Source organism: Pteropus alecto, unplaced genomic scaffold, assembly GCF_000325575.1.
Source record: "Pteropus alecto unplaced genomic scaffold, ASM32557v1 scaffold40, whole genome shotgun sequence".
Lineage (NCBI taxonomy): Eukaryota > Metazoa > Chordata > Mammalia > Chiroptera > Pteropodidae > Pteropus > Pteropus alecto.
In genome coordinates this window covers 2272749-2288016 of record NW_006431919.1, presented here as the reverse complement: position 1 = coordinate 2288016, position 15268 = coordinate 2272749, and the positions used below count along the sequence as shown (strand labels likewise).

Below are 15268 nucleotides of genomic sequence, written 5' to 3'. Positions count from 1 at the left end.
TAACTGTAATTCATTCACGTTCATTACTGCTGTGTCTAATGTCAGGTTCCCAATGTTTTGGTTATTCCCAGTCTTTTTCATTTCCATATCACTGTACGATTTCATTTATACAAAAAACAAAAACAAACAAAAGTAAAGAGTTTTATGTGAAAAACTTGTTAGGCATCCAATTTATATGAAACTTTAATGACGTGTTTTTTCAGGATCCAAATTTTATTTATTGTTGAGTAAAGAAGCAAAATACAGAATAATACATATAGTATGATCCCATGAACACAAAGATATATCTTTGCACTTATGCAGCTATACACATGTACATATTAATCTATTAAAATAATCCTAGAATTCTAGAAAGACCAAGCTTATGCAAATGGTTACTTCTGATATATGGGAATGGGGCAGAGTGCAGGGGAGTGGGAAGGTCTGTGTTGCATGGAAGGAGCTATGTAGGCATATACCATCACATTTTACTTCTTGCTTCATTTGTTCATTTTTATAATAAGTAGTCTTTTTAAAAAATCAGTGGAAGTCACATTATCAGAAGAAAGGAATCAGGATTTGCTTTGGGGAATAGCAGGCTCCCCCTTTCCCCTCAACCCCCACCAGGTTCTCCTCTTCTGTACCTAGTGGTTGCCATTACCCTCCAGAGTACAGCAGGGACAACCCAAGGTGGTCCAAACCTTCTCTTCTGTTTCAGACAATTTAAGGGTTGGTTTTCAGCTCATGGAAACATGGCTTTAAGTGGCGGTGCCCAAATTCAAGACAACATATCAATTGTAAGTAATTCTAAGAGTCAGACTGCCTGCCCCTCGAGACTGTGTGGGGCACAGTAAAGTCTAGAACAAAAAGAAAGTGCAACCATTATTCCATGCACCTGAGGACCAGCTGGATTCCTGACCTTTTCATCTTCCCAAGTGTGGGGGTCAGGGAGGAGGCAGAAGGAGGCAAGGGAAAGGGGTAATTCATGTTCAAAGGGAGCCCTGCAGTGATCAGAGACTTTCCTTCAGATTTCAGCTTTACAGACCCCTCAGTCACATCTTAGCAGCCTACTTCTCAAGCTGCATCCACCGCAAAAACATCTTTTCCAGTCAAGAGCAGGAGTTACCTGAAGTCTAATAATGACTGAGTGCCTATTATGTACGTGTCCAGCACTGTGCTCGCAACAACCTAATACAGGGGCTTCTATTATTTTCCTCACTTTACAAGAGGAGAAACAGAGGCCCACAGGTGAGAAATGACCTGTTTGAGTTCACATGGCTAACAGTGGCAGTTAGAACCTCTCTCATCCTGTCTGACTCCGCAGCCTGTACATTTAACCCCTAAACTCTAAGGCAGGACACCATGATTCCAGAGCAAGTGAGCATTGGCTTGGCTACCCAGTGCAGTGAAAAGAGACACCCACTGGGATCAGACACAGTTCCATTTTGGCTCTGTCCCTGGACAGGCCACTTCCCCCTTTTGAATTTGGATAGCCACATATGTAAAATGAGACAATACCTTTCTCTTAAGGTTGTACCAAAAATTAGAAATAGGATATGTAGAGAACCTACTACCAGCCTGAGCACTGAGGCACCCAATAAAAAAGCAGCCATCATAATCATCACTATCATCGTCATCACCACCACCACCACTTGAACTTAGAGGCATTCCTTACTCTCCTCTTCCTAATGAGCTGGAGTAAAGTCCCAAACTGCTGATGAGGACTAGGGTAAGATCTATCTACCTTGGAGCCTGCTCAGAATGGTGAGCAGGAGGAGGTGGGAAAGGTCTTTATAAGTGCCCCACTTTGCACTTGTCCTGCAAGGTGCCCAGAGGGGTTCCCTTCTTACCGTCTCATGGCCACCCCCCTAGTCCAGGCCTTATTCCTCGAAGCCCTGGCTTCTTGCCTTACTCCTCTCCAATCTGTGCCCCACATAGCAGCCATCAAGATCCCTCACTCCCTCGCTTAAGAACCCTCATTTTCTTAGTATGGCCTACCCCAACCTGGCCCTCTAAGGAGTCACCGACTCCTCTAACACAGCCCTCTCCCTTCCCCAAAACACTCTGCATCTGTGACAGTTCCACGCCTTTTCAGCAGACACTGGTCCCCTCACCAGAAATGCCCCCCCATCACACTTTTGTCCCTTGATGGACCCTTACTTCCCCTCCAAGGTCCCACTCAAAAAAGCTTCCTCTGGGCAGCTGCTTGGAATCCCACCCCACATCCAGGGTTAGAGACCCCCTCCTCTGCCCCACAGCACTTTATTCCTCAGGGGTCAATTAGCATGCTTTAGAGAAAATTAAGATAATGTACCCCTTTATAAATCTGTATTTCCTACAGTCCATTCCTACTCTAGGCCAAGGCCGGGGCTTCTCTCCCTGCAGCTGTCACAGTGTCTAGCACATAGTAAGTACTCAGTAAATGTTTAGGGCATGAGTAGCTAAAGATCATCTGCATGTCAGTAAAAGGAAAAACTTTCTAAACACATTTGGGGACGACTAAACTTTGTGATCTTTGAGGCCATTTGCAATAGGTTTTGTGTGTGAAGGCCTTTCTTAAACTGAAATGCCATTAACAAGTCTTGACTCCAGACGTTCCCAGAACTCTGAGAGTAGAGAACTGAAGATTCAGGCTGGGCTACAGCTCCTCAGACTCCGGGAGGTTGCGGACCCAGCCCTGGGCCACTCTGTTGAAGCTGGGTCTGAGGCGGAGGAGTTCCAAGCCACTGATGAGCTCCGGGACGAAGGGGGTGCCCGCCCTAAGCATGGTTTCCCCGACCAGGGGTCCTCCAAAGGGCACTGGAGTCCTGGGGAAAGAAGAGCAGCAGGAGATCTGGTCTGTGTGGAAAAGGGCTGACAGAACACTATGCAGGTCACCATGTGGGGGCGCCCTCCCTGTCTGTCTCTGGGCCTCAGTTTCCCCTTCTGTACAGCAAGGTTTTGTATAATCTTTAACAGTTTTCTCCAGCTCTGCCTCTAGTCAATTTGGCTTGTTGCTTAGAAATAGGAGTTAAGTTTTCGGAGTTAGAATTGGCTTGTCGTAAGCTAAACTCTAGGTTCCCCATAAGTAAGCTCCAGAAGGGAATAGAGTTGGAATAGGGTTTTTTCCTTCCCCTTGTCATATCCCCTTAGAAGAATATACCATAAACTGGAATGAGAAAGGAGGGTCAGAAAAAGCATTGAGAATCATGGAAATGCAGATTACAACAGACATGCCGTTTCTCACCCAGAAGACTGGCAAGAAGAAATAATTTGTTAATGGGGCAGAGTTTCACTCATAAACTACTGTTTGGAGGGCACTGGGGCTGCTCCGTTGGAGGAGAGTTTGGCAGGAACTTTTTAACCTGAAAATGTGCAAACCGTCAACCAGCAACTCCACCTCTAAGCATATGGCTTAGGGAAGCACATACACAAGGAAGCAGATATGAGCAGGGATTAGTGACAAGCCAGAAACAACCCACTACCCAGGAGTGGACACGACAAATGTAGTATACTCACGTGACGGAATATTTTACAGCCGCTTAAAAGGAATGAAGAGATCTATATGTATTAAGTTGGGTAGATTTTAAAGTCATCATGTTGCAGGTTACAGAAAAAAATGAAAGTTTTAAAACACATACACAAAACAATGTTATATCCCCCATAAGTACGTAGCTGCCCGTAGGAAATGTTCTAAAAAGCTACACACCAACTGTCAATAGTGTTACCTTTGGAAAGGAAACTGGGGTTGAGAATAATGAACAAAGGAACCTTACCTTTATTTGTAGTTGCTAGTTTAAAAAATTTGTATAAATGTGATTTTAAAACTAGTTTTTAATTTTAAGAAAAATAAAAAGCATTGCTCATATAGTGATTTCTCCACAGCCTGGGACCAATGGGAAGGGGGCAGTGCTTGCCCCTGGGGTAGAAGGGCAAACCTTGGGCCAGGGCCTGGGTTCCAGCCAGGACGGGGTTTCTGCCTAGACCACCCCAACAGTGGCGGCAACAGCCAGGTCCTGCGGGAACAAGCTGGGCAGTTTCCAAGCCAAGCAAGTCTCACAGTTGGGCCCTTGACTAGGATCCCAGAGCTCTGGATCCTGAGCACAATTTGGCCACCAACATTGCTGTTCTTCCTCAATCTGCCTCGGTTGGCCCTTCTGCCCCAAAATGGGCCTGGGCTCAGGGTTCCCTAAAACCCTCCTTGGCTGGTGGGAATGTGCCTGGGCCTGTCATACCTGAGGTGTGAGGTAGATGGGGCTGTGACATGAGCTGGCCAGCCTGGAAGCTGGTTGCCAGGACTGAATGTCTGCTGAGAGTTTTAAATAGCTGGGCAGGCAGGGCCTGAGGGCCCCAGGAGGTGAGGGAGAACAGTCCTGTCTGGCAGTAAACTCCAGAATGTCTGCCAACAGCTCATGGCTCACACAGTACCTGTTGGATGCAGTTCCTCCCATCAGGGCCCTCCCTGGCTATCAGCTGTTTAAGGGAAGTCATGTCTCTTCTGAGCACTCTCTTTTCAAGGCCCATCACCCCCAGTTCCTTTTGCCCTTCCTCAGAGGGCCTGGCCTCCAGGCCCTGCCAAGCCCTGGTGGCCATCCGTCTGTCTTTGTCAGACAGACACAGTCTCTACATGTGGTCCGAGCAGGTGCCAGAGTTGGACTGCGGCCTCCTCTCTGTGGACCCTCCACTTTCACACTTAATGCAATCCAAGCCTTGGAGTATTTTTCAGAAATAGCATCAGACCGAGGAAGCCATTTGCAGTTGAAATACAACCTCCAGCCCAAGGCCTTCCTCCAGTGCCAAGCTCCTGTCTTTACTCCCATGATTTGTTTTCAGGCCCCCAGGGCAGAATGTTAAATTTATCCCTTTCGAGTTCTCCCCTATTAGCTCTTCCAACCATCACCATCATTTCAATCTATAAATAATAATAATAATAACAACAACAGTAGCTACTGTTTTATTAAGAGCTTATTACTGGCTGGAAACGTTGCCTATGTCTTCTTATGCCATCCTCACAACAATCTTTAGGAGGTAGGTACTGTAATAGTCTCATTTTACAGGTGGGGAAATGGAGGCTTGGAGAGGTTAAGTCACTTCCCCCGAGGTCACACAGCCAGATGAGGAGTCTGCACTGAAGTCCACGTTGAGACCCCATGCTCTAAACAGTACGAGGTGCTCCTCTGTGGCGCTCACCTCTGGTGTCTAACGTTTCACGGCCACTTTGGTACAGCCTTAAAGACGCTTTCAAGGCCTCTTGCAAATCATTGATGAAAATGAGGAAAAGGCTGAGCTAGTCCATTACTGGTGAGATCTGGGGCCCCCACCTAGAGAAGGACATGCACTTCGATGTCCATCAAAGAGATGGTACAAAGCAATGACAGAGAAGAAGAAACCAAGCTCTGGCATCAGACAAACCCAGACATGGACCCCAGCGCTGCCGCTGCTCCTGGCTTTGGGACTTTGGGCAGGTGGTTGATATTCCTGAGTGTGTCTCTTCACCAGCAGAATAAGAAAAATTGTAGCACCTGCCCCACCTTGTTGGGAGGATCCAACAAGATGGGTGGCACATTTGCCCATTCATTCCCTGTACATTTATTAAGCACCTACTGTGCTGAGGCAAGAGTTTTGTTAAGTTCTAGCAAGAGCTCAATAAATGTATATAAAGTGTTCAGTTAGAGCCTGTCATGTAGAAATGCTCAGGAAATGCAGCTGCTGCTGTGGTTGTGACTGGCACCTGTGCACCCTCCGGATCTCTCCCCAGGCCACCCGCCCAGCCTTACTTGTTGAAATTTCGATACTCTGCAGGGCGGGCGACATGACTTCGGCCAGTGCTCTGGTAGTCCCGGTAGCTGACGAACTCCTGCCACGGGCAGTGGTAGCCCTTGGGGATGACCGTGTGGTTGAACTTCTCAGGCGGGACGCTCTTGAGTGGCTCGGCATAGCCTGGAGGTGGAGCAGGGCGCATGAGAGGCGGGCGGGAGGGGGCGACTGGGTTCCTTTCCTTCTCCACCCTCACTCCCACACCCACCCCACGGATGCTGTTGGTGTTGGAAAGAAGCTAAGAAAGGGGAGTGGGTACGGGGGGCAGTTAACACCAAAAGTTGCTCCAGCAAAGGGGACCGTTTCCCATCCCTGGAAGCAATGAGGGCTGGAGCAGTGGAATTGCGAGTTGGAATGTAGATTCTGGTCTTGGCTGAAACTCAGGCTCTCCGTGTGACCTGGGCTATGTTGCTGCCCCTCTTTGGGCTTGTGTTAGGTACGTGGAAGGATGTGTGTTTGGGAATGGAGGGTGGACTAGATGCTCTCTGGGCGCTCTCCCTGTGCCCCCACCCCACCCCCGCTCTGGCCTCCGTGGAGCACGCCCACGCTCCTCCGTTCCCTCAGCCTCTGGTCCGGGACCAAGGAGCCCACTCACCTGGCGCCAGGGCGCTGGGGCTGTGGGCGCGCTCCACCTGGGTAGTTGCAGGTTGGGCATCCTCGGGGTCCCCAGGTGAGGTTGGGAAGGTGTGGAGTTCAGAGCTGCAGTTCTGCTCCTCGGGGCGGATGGCAACCTGGGCACAGGGGCGGGCGCTTAGAGACAGCTGATTGCTGCCTGGGAGCCGCCAGGCAGCTTCCCCAGACCGCCACTGGGGTCTCTCTCTGTGCTCACCGTCCCCAGCTCCGCTGTTCCAGTCACCTTCCTCTTGGCACTTCCAGCTGCCATCTCTGGGAGGCTCAGTGGAGCAAGGGGCCAGGGATCACCCTCCACCAAAAGAAGAGGAGGCATAATCCTAGCACCCACCTCTCAAGGATGTTGAGGGGTATGAGTTAATAGTGAAGAGTGCTAAACACAGCACCTCAGAGAAATACTCTCTATATATTTAAGTTGCCATTATAATATTGACCCTGGGCAGACACTTAATCTCCTTGAGCCTCAGTTTCCTTCTCTGTAAAACTGAGATAATATCACTTTTTGAGCATTAAGCGAGATGATACATGTGAACCACTTAGCTAGCACTTAGGCACATAGCAAAGATAGGTGTTTTGTCATCTTTATTATTCTGCCCCATTGCTCCTTCTCAGTTGCCTCCTGTCTCATCCAGAAATTGGGTGGAGTAAGTATGGAACGCCCATGAGTTCATTAGAAGTACCTGAAACTTCCTGCTGCCTTTCTGAAGCCTGAGGATAAAGAATTTTGCCTGCTTTCTTCTACCAGCAGACTGTTCCCATGGCCTTTCCTTCTTCCAGCAGGAAGAAGAGAAAAAAGTGTTCTGAGTTTTCCATCTTAGATCAAGTCTAATCTACATCCTACTTGTTGCAAATTCAGCCCAGAGCACAGAGCTATTCTTCAGCACTTTTTGTGGGAGCCAGAGCTCCTTCACGCCACAGCTCATCCTGCTCGGTCCACTATGTTTTATATCCGGGGAGAAATGCCTAAAGAAGTAACAGTTTTCTAGGATTGCACAGCAGGGCAGGGGCTCAGCCTTCCCCAACTGGAATTTGAGGGACTCTCCAGGGACCAGAGGTCCCCACCTGGCTCACTATTTGGCTTTAGGCTAACCACTGGCCCTCTCATGGCTCAATTTCCCTGTGAGCACAATGGGATCTTACCGCGCGCTGGCTGTCTGCTAACTCAAAGGTGAATTTCTGCACACGGCGTTGCCTCTTCTGGAAGAGGAGGGATCCTCTGTTGTTCCGCAGGGACAGCTCCTCCATCATCAAGTCCTGGGGTACACTCAGCTTCTTACCCAGGTCCAGCAAAGGGACTGCAGGGAGAGGCCAGAACAAGCTCTTCTGACCTAATGCTCAGGGCACTCGGAGCCACCTCTAAGGGGACCTCCTTACAGCACCTTCTGTTTTGTATGAGAATGCCAGCTTCTCCACACACTTGTCAATACGAGGTGTCATCATTCAGTGTACTCGTTGCCTACCTGATGAGCGGAAATGATACCTCAGAGTTTAATTTGCATGTTTGACACTCAGTGAAATTGAGCACTGTTTCAGATGATCTTTGGCCATTTGTATTCATTACATGGATTTCTGGTGCAGCATTTTGCCCACAGTGGAGGTAGTGAGAAATGATCAGATTCTAGATCTCTTTTAAAGGTAAGCCAGAGGTTTGGGACATGAGAGCGGGGAGTGGAGGATGATGGCAGGCTCTCTGGCCCGAGCCATTGGAGGGCTGGAGCATCTACTCCCTGAGGTGGGGAAGGCCGGAGGAGGAGAAGGTGAGGTATCAGGAGCTCAGTTTTAGACATGTGTTCTTTCAATTTTAAAACAGCCTTTCATTATTATAAAACATCATATATACGCATTGAAGAAAGTTAGAAAATTCAGATGTAAGAGAATGAAAAAAATTCTATTTTCTATCACAGAGATTGCCACTCTTAACACCTTAGTATCTATTCTTTCATATCTTTTTCAATGACTGTATATTCATATATGAGTTTTTGACCAAAATGAAATCACGCGCTTTGTGGCTTTTATCAATTAAGGCTCTCTACCTTTCTAAGTGAATGAATTTTTGTTTTATATCATGTCTAGTTCATGTTTAAAGCCCCCTAATTTTCTTCAAAATCGGGCCTATTAGGTTTGAAAAGCCTTGTAGAAATCCAAGTGGAGATACCAAGAAGGGAGCTCGATATGTGAGTCTTTGTGTTCATGGGAGGAAACTGACCTAAGATAAAAATCAGAGTATCACGAGCTTAGAAATGGTATTTGTTGTTGTTGTTTTTCGATGAAGAACAGTACGGTTATTTCTTTTCTTGTAGTTAGGACTATAGCTGGTTATAGCCTGGGGCCTCCAACATTTAGACCGAGGAGAGGAGGAACCAGCACGGGCGCCTGGGAAAGAGCACCCAGTGAGGCAGGAGGAAATCTAAAGAGTGTGGTATCCTGGAAACCAAATGATGAAAGCGCTTCAGGGAATATGGGGGTGATCAATGGCGTCAAATGCTGCCGGTATGTCAAGTAAGACGAGGGCTAAATTGACCATAATATTTAGTAGCAGGCGGTTACTATTTGGTGATCTTCACGAAAGCCGTTGCTGTGGAGTATTTGGGTGTTAAAGTCTTACTGGAAAGGGTTCAAGAGAAAATGGACAGAGGGACAGATGAACCACCCCACGAGGAAGCAGTGAGCCAAATCTAGGGTGTGGGACATTCTGCAGGGCACCTGGCCTGGTTTCGTCAAATGAGTGAATGACATGGAAAAAAGAAGGGGTACGTTTTAGATTAAAAGAGATTTGAGAGACATAGCAACCAAATAAAAACAATGGTGCTTATTTGGATCCTCATTAAAACAAGTTAGAAAATTGGAGAAAGTTAACTATGGGTCTGGTTATTAGATAGTATTCAATCGATATTGCTAATTTTGTTCAGTGTGCTAATGTCTCTGTGGCATGTAAGGAAAGGTACTTATTATTTTTGAAGCATTCAGAAGTATTTGGGGGCGTGAAATGACATACTCTTTGGGATTTGCTTTAAATTGCAGCAATAAAGTAGGGGGGCATGTGGGTTTCCACTCTCTCTGTATGTGTTTGGATATTGGCTTAATAAAATGTTAAAAAGAGAAAGAGAAGAAAAGTAGAGACAACTGCTTTGAGGAGCTGTGCTTGCTCTAAAGGACCATGGCTGGAGGCAGCTGTGGAATAAAGGTTCCTTTATTTGTTTGTTTGTTTTTAAAGAGAGAGAAATAACAGCATGTTTGTTAACTGATTTGAAAATTTGACAATAGAGAAAGGAGAATTTATTATGTATTTACATATAAATCGCCTTTAACATGTAAAATGTAAATACAATACAATAGAAAGAGGGGAGGGGAGGGTGCCCGGCTTCAGAGTGGGGCTAGGAGAATTCATCTACCACACCAAGAAGGAAAACTGAGGGCGTGGACACAGGGCAAGTGAGTGGACAGATGTGGAGGAGGGAGCTTGCAGACATTCTCTTTTGGTGACCTGACTTTTCTCAGTGAAATAAGAAGCAAGATCGTTAGCTGAAAATGAAGATGAGGAAGGAGGTATTGGAGGTTTGAGGAGAGAGGTTGCTGTTTGTCAAAGAGAGTGGTTTGGGAGAGTGAACGGGTCAAGGAAATGGACATAGTCACCAGGCGCACTGAGGCCATTTGCGTGTTAGAAGAATCTGTATTCTAAGGTCCCATTCATATATTTTAAAAAATAAATATACGTTTATGTACATATTGAAAAAGCTGCAAGGAGACTTACCTAATATTAGCAGTGATGACTTATGGGGCGTAGGAAGGAGGAGAGTTGGAAATTGTTTGCACTGTTTTTTTTTTTTCTTTATACAAGAAAATTTACTGCATACTAAAAATATAAAAGGCTATTTATATGTAAATACATAATAAAAAATCTCCTGGCATTATATTCTCAAATACTATCCAGATGAACTGAGCTCAATAAAAAAAGAAAAAGAAAAAGGCTCTAGATAAAACCTATTTGACTAAGCAATTCTATTTCTAGGGATTCATTCTTGGGGAGAAAAATTGAATAAACATGCCCAAAGATATTCGTACAAGGATGTTTATTGCAGTGAGGTTTCAAATTGTGATAACTGGGGATCAGTCTTGTGGTAGATGCTGCCCAGATGCCCTTTATCGGTAGCTAGCTGTCTACAACTGCCACTTTCTGCAGAGGACTGTCCAGGTGAACAGAAGCGGCCATGGTCCCCTTGCTGCAGATGGGATGAATTCTATGGAGCAAGCAGTTCATGCTCTGGAGCCCTCACAGGGTCCTAAACTAGAGCTGAGACCATATTCTTGCTGAACAATTTCCCGTGCCCTATCTGCTTGCGTCACTTCCCTTCTGAGAACATGACGTCAATAAGTCACTTGCTCGGGAATGGTCAGGCTCTGTTCCTAAGAGTCCCAACCTGAGAAGAGCCTTCATGGCCACCATTAGGGTGTGTGTGTGTGTGTGTGTGTGTGTGTGTGTGTGTGTGTGTAAATATATGTAACATGTTACGTGCTGGGGAGCGAGGGGAGGGGAGGTGGTGGGCTAAACCATACTAGGATGGAAAGAAGTTACTGGTATGCTGCTAAGTGAAAAAAAAATTTAGGCTGAAGAACACAATATATAGTCTTTAGCCCATGTGTATGTATATGAGTTTATATAAACATGTTTATATGTTTATATATGGACAGAAGGATTGACACAAATATGTTAACAGTGGATCTCTCCAAATGGTTCTGTTATGAGGAACTTTCACTTTCAAAGTCATTCATGTCTGTTTTGTCTAAATAATTTATAAAGTGATGTATTATTTGCATAACCATGTAGTAAAGAAGCAGCTCTGGAGACAAAGATTTGGAGTGACCTTTCAGCTCTACCACCTATACTAGACGCGTGACCACCTAGCTCCTCTGAGACTCGGTTTTCTGCAAACTGGGGATAATAATGTCTAACTTACAGAGTTGTTGTGAGGGTTATGGTGACATAACATACAGCATAAAAGCTCTTAGCACAGTATCTGACACATGGTAAGCACTCAATAATAGTAAGTGTTTTTGTTATTACTTTACAATGACTGTCTTTTGGCGGTGAGACCATGAGCTTATTTTATCTTTCTGCTTTTCTTTAGTTTCAAAATTGTCTTTAATTAATACCCTAGCAAATAGCCACCAATTTATAATTTATATTTGGGGGGGGGGTGTCTATAATTAATTAATTAGCCATGAGAAGAGATAATGCATTGCCTGATTCTTCTAGTTAGAGCATGAACACCTCACAAAGTCTGCATATTTCAACACACAAAATCATGGAATAAAAATAGAAGAAAGAAACTGGACTCTAACAAAAGGAGGTAAGAACACACAAAATAGGTTAAAAGGACGACTCACATGTAAAGTCATACGATATGATTACATACTTCTTAGAACTCTGAAGGAGGCAAAACTGTAGCGGTACCCTTAGGGGAGGGTTCACTGTCCACCTACATCTGAATCACCTGAGTTTTTGTCTAAAAGGGAAATGGATGGCCCCCTCCCCAGGTCCACTGAATCAGAATCCCTGGGGTGGACGCTGGGAATGTGCATGTTAACTAACAACACCATGTCACTATGATTCACATGAAAGTTTTTTTTTTTTTTTTTATGCCTACAGCACCTGGTCTTCCTAGGTGGTCTCCCATCCAAGTACTAACCAGGCCCGACCCTGCTTAACTCCTGAGATCAGACGAGATCGCACATGAAAGTTTAAGAGCACTGATGTAGTTGAATTTGTTTTTAAAATACTTGAAATGCTCTAAAGTAGGCCAAATAAGCAGTCTCCAAAATTATGCCAATAGTTCTGGAAGAGATCTTATAAAGTTGGTAAACATATATTTTAGATGATTTATTCATTGGATTAATCGGCTTTTAAGTGAAATGATTTGAATCAGATTGGATAGCCTGCTTTTGCTACCCTGCCCCACTCTTCCCCTGCCCCTTGTCTCTTGCCATGGGGACTTCATGAGACTCATAGTTTTAATCAGCAAGGAAAGGTGTGTGAAGAGTTTCAGGTCACTGTTAGGGCTGGATCTGGGACCAGAGCACTCAGAGCTCCATTTGTGGCTGAGGTTAGTTTTTAGCTGGGGCCAAGCCCCACCTAGAGCACTCAGCCTCAGCTCCTGGGTGTGAGGACATCAGGGCAAGGCCCCTTCCCAGTCCTTCGGGAAGCTTCCCAGCTCAGATGGCAGATTCCACAGGCACTCCCTCGGGGCTAGCCTGGAACTCACACCTGTTTGCCTAGGCGTGGGGCCAGCCGGCCTGAGCTGCCGCAGTCTGGAATCTAGAAGGGATGGGGTCTGAGGAATGCACAAGGGCTGGGTCCACCTTACCTGGTGTAGCTTGGTCTCCCATGGCAGCCATCACTGGCCCCTTCTGTTCCTTGGGGATCATCCTGTGGAGGAGATGATCCACAAATGGGCCAGGTCGCTTCCATTCGCCCCCAGACTGCCTCCCAGTCTCTGGTCCACCCAGCTCCAGCCCTGAACAGCCTTGGTCCACCCGAAAGTCTAAGGCAAGGGCTATCTGAGCTGGAAGAGTCTCGTCATACAGAGGAGGAGCCTGTGGCCCAGGGAAGGTGAAGGAAATGCTCGATGCTTCCATGCAGCAGGAGAAGCTCTCTCTCCTCAGGGGCTGGTTTCTGGGACATTAAGAGTGGGCAAAGTGGTTGTCTCAGACCATTGTCATCCTCCGACTCAGGTAAGCTCTGATCAAGGGCTGAAAGAGGATGGAAGTTTACATCAGGGGTGGGTATGGGTGGGTAGTTTGGGGCGACACTGGGATCTACAAGGCAGGTCGGTCCCCAGTACTTGGCCCTGAGGCTTGAGGGCACAGGCTGGTCCAAGGAAACTGAGAGAACCATCACCCGCTTCCTCAACCCCCATCCCTGAGCTAACTTTCATAGCGCTCTCTTCTTTTTAAAAAATATAATTAAACATCTTTTTCAATTACAGTTGACATGCAATATTATATTAGTTTCAGGTGTATAATCTAGTGCTTAGACATTTATATAGCTTACGAAGTGATCACCCCAATAAGTCTAGTACCCAATGGTGCTTTCTTCTTCCTCGCTCCTTTTCTCCCTCCTGATCCATCCCCTTGTTTGCATCTAATGGCACTTTCTAGGAATCTTGGAGGAGATTGATAAATAAAATGATGTCCAGAGCCCCAGAGAACCCTGCAGGCCTCAAGTCCAGATCCCCTAACTTGCCCCCAAGAGAGAAGGCAGAATAGTTGAGCCCCTTGACAGACTATGCATCAGTGTGCCCCTCCTCTTCGCTTCCAGATTTTTCTATATTCTTTCCTTTAAAAAAACAATCTGCCTCCATCGGTAACCCCAACACCCACTCCCACTCCCAGCCCAGATCAGTGGGCACTGAGCGGGGTGACATGGCATCTAATCAGTGCCCGACTCCCTCTGCAACTAGGAATAAGTTGGTCTCCAGCTCTGTGACTCAGTTCCCCCTTCTGTAACATATGGGGTTGGGCTAGACCACAGGGATCCATGGATGGGCTTCAGGGCATCCACAAGCCCCCTAAAACTGGATATAGATATAACCATGTCTGCATGCATTTGGAGTGAGGGTCATGAGATGATCTGGAGTGTTCCAACTGTGACCGCTGAGGACCGCACAGTCCACCGGTCTGTTTATAAACACTCCCGTTACAGAAATTCGCAGATGTTGGGAAGGGCCCCTCATATTCTAGACCCAGACCTTGCTTCCCTACTGCCTAAAGATCTTGGAGGCCTGAGCCAAGCCATTACCTATCCCTCACTTTGAATCCTAGCCACCCCCTCCCCATTTAACCTAGAGAAACCTAGAGCTTAGAATCCCTCCCTTCCCAACTTAGGATTCAGGCCGTGAGGCCCTACAGCTCCCAGACCCTCCACAGGGCCCATCCTCTGCTTGGAGGAGAAGGGGCTCTGGGAATTGGCTCATTTCCTCCACTCACTCCCCTTAGCAACTCGAGCTCCTGGTACCTGAGAGCTGGGACCACAGTGGGCAGAGGGAGAGTCAGACCCTCAAGATTAACACCTCTGTCTGGCAGCTAAAAGCTGAGTGGTCGGTGTCCTTACAGCGGTCGCGCGGTCAGGAAGCAGAGTGCATTCTGCAGCCAGCTCTGGCCTCAGCTGATGAGAAGTGTTTCTGCCTTGTCGTGGCTCACAGCCTTATTTCAGGCTGCAACAGGATCCAGGGACAGATGCTAAAAGCACCAGGCCCCAGGGAAGACAGGTGCCAGGCAGCAGGCCCTTGCCGACAGACGGGTTTATACACACACATACACATATGTTCATATGCACACAACGAGGTCACCTGGAAATGCCGAGAGTCAGTTGCCAGTCACTTGAGCTTGCTAATTGTATCCTTTGTGCCTAGAATGGGACCTGATAGGAATGCAATAGATAATTTGTTGAATGAATGGATGGATGGTTGAATGCATGAATGAGCTGTCCTCCGGTATCTTTGACTTACTCATTCCTTCTTTCTTCTTTTCTGCCTTCCTTTCTTCCTGCTGCCTCCTTTCTTCTCTCCCTCCCTCCACCTTCACACATTCTCTGAGCCTCTCTATGGACTGAAAATAAATAAGGCAGGACCGTGCTTAAGGAGCTCAGCCAGGCCCGACTCAGACCCGTAAACAAGCCTCTGAAATGCATCATGGGAAATGCTCTGGGAATGCCCAGGGGTTGGTGCCACCAACTCGTCTTAGGGATGGGGAAGGCTTCCCAGAGGAGGAGACATTTGAGCTGGGCCCTGAAGGCTGAGTGGGAGTTCACTGGGCAGAGAGAGGACACAGGAATTGCAGGCAGAGGCCCTGTTACGGATGAAGATGT

The 15268-nt window shown here is 46.8% G+C and overlaps 1 protein-coding gene across 1 annotated transcript; it reads right to left on the bottom strand.

Annotated features, from left to right (window-relative positions):
* Positions 1-1636: 1636 nt before the first annotated feature.
* Positions 1637-12828, bottom strand: MYOZ3 (myozenin 3). Its single transcript, XM_006906407.2, has 6 exons — positions 12768-12828; positions 7546-7700; positions 6605-6658; positions 6371-6506; positions 5736-5898; positions 1637-2786 (listed from the first exon to the last, which is right to left on the bottom strand). The coding sequence occupies exons 1-6, from the start codon at positions 12826-12828 to the stop codon at positions 2618-2620; spliced, it is 738 nt and encodes a 245-aa protein (XP_006906469.1). The 3' UTR covers positions 1637-2617.
* Positions 12829-15268: the final 2440 nt, after the last annotated feature.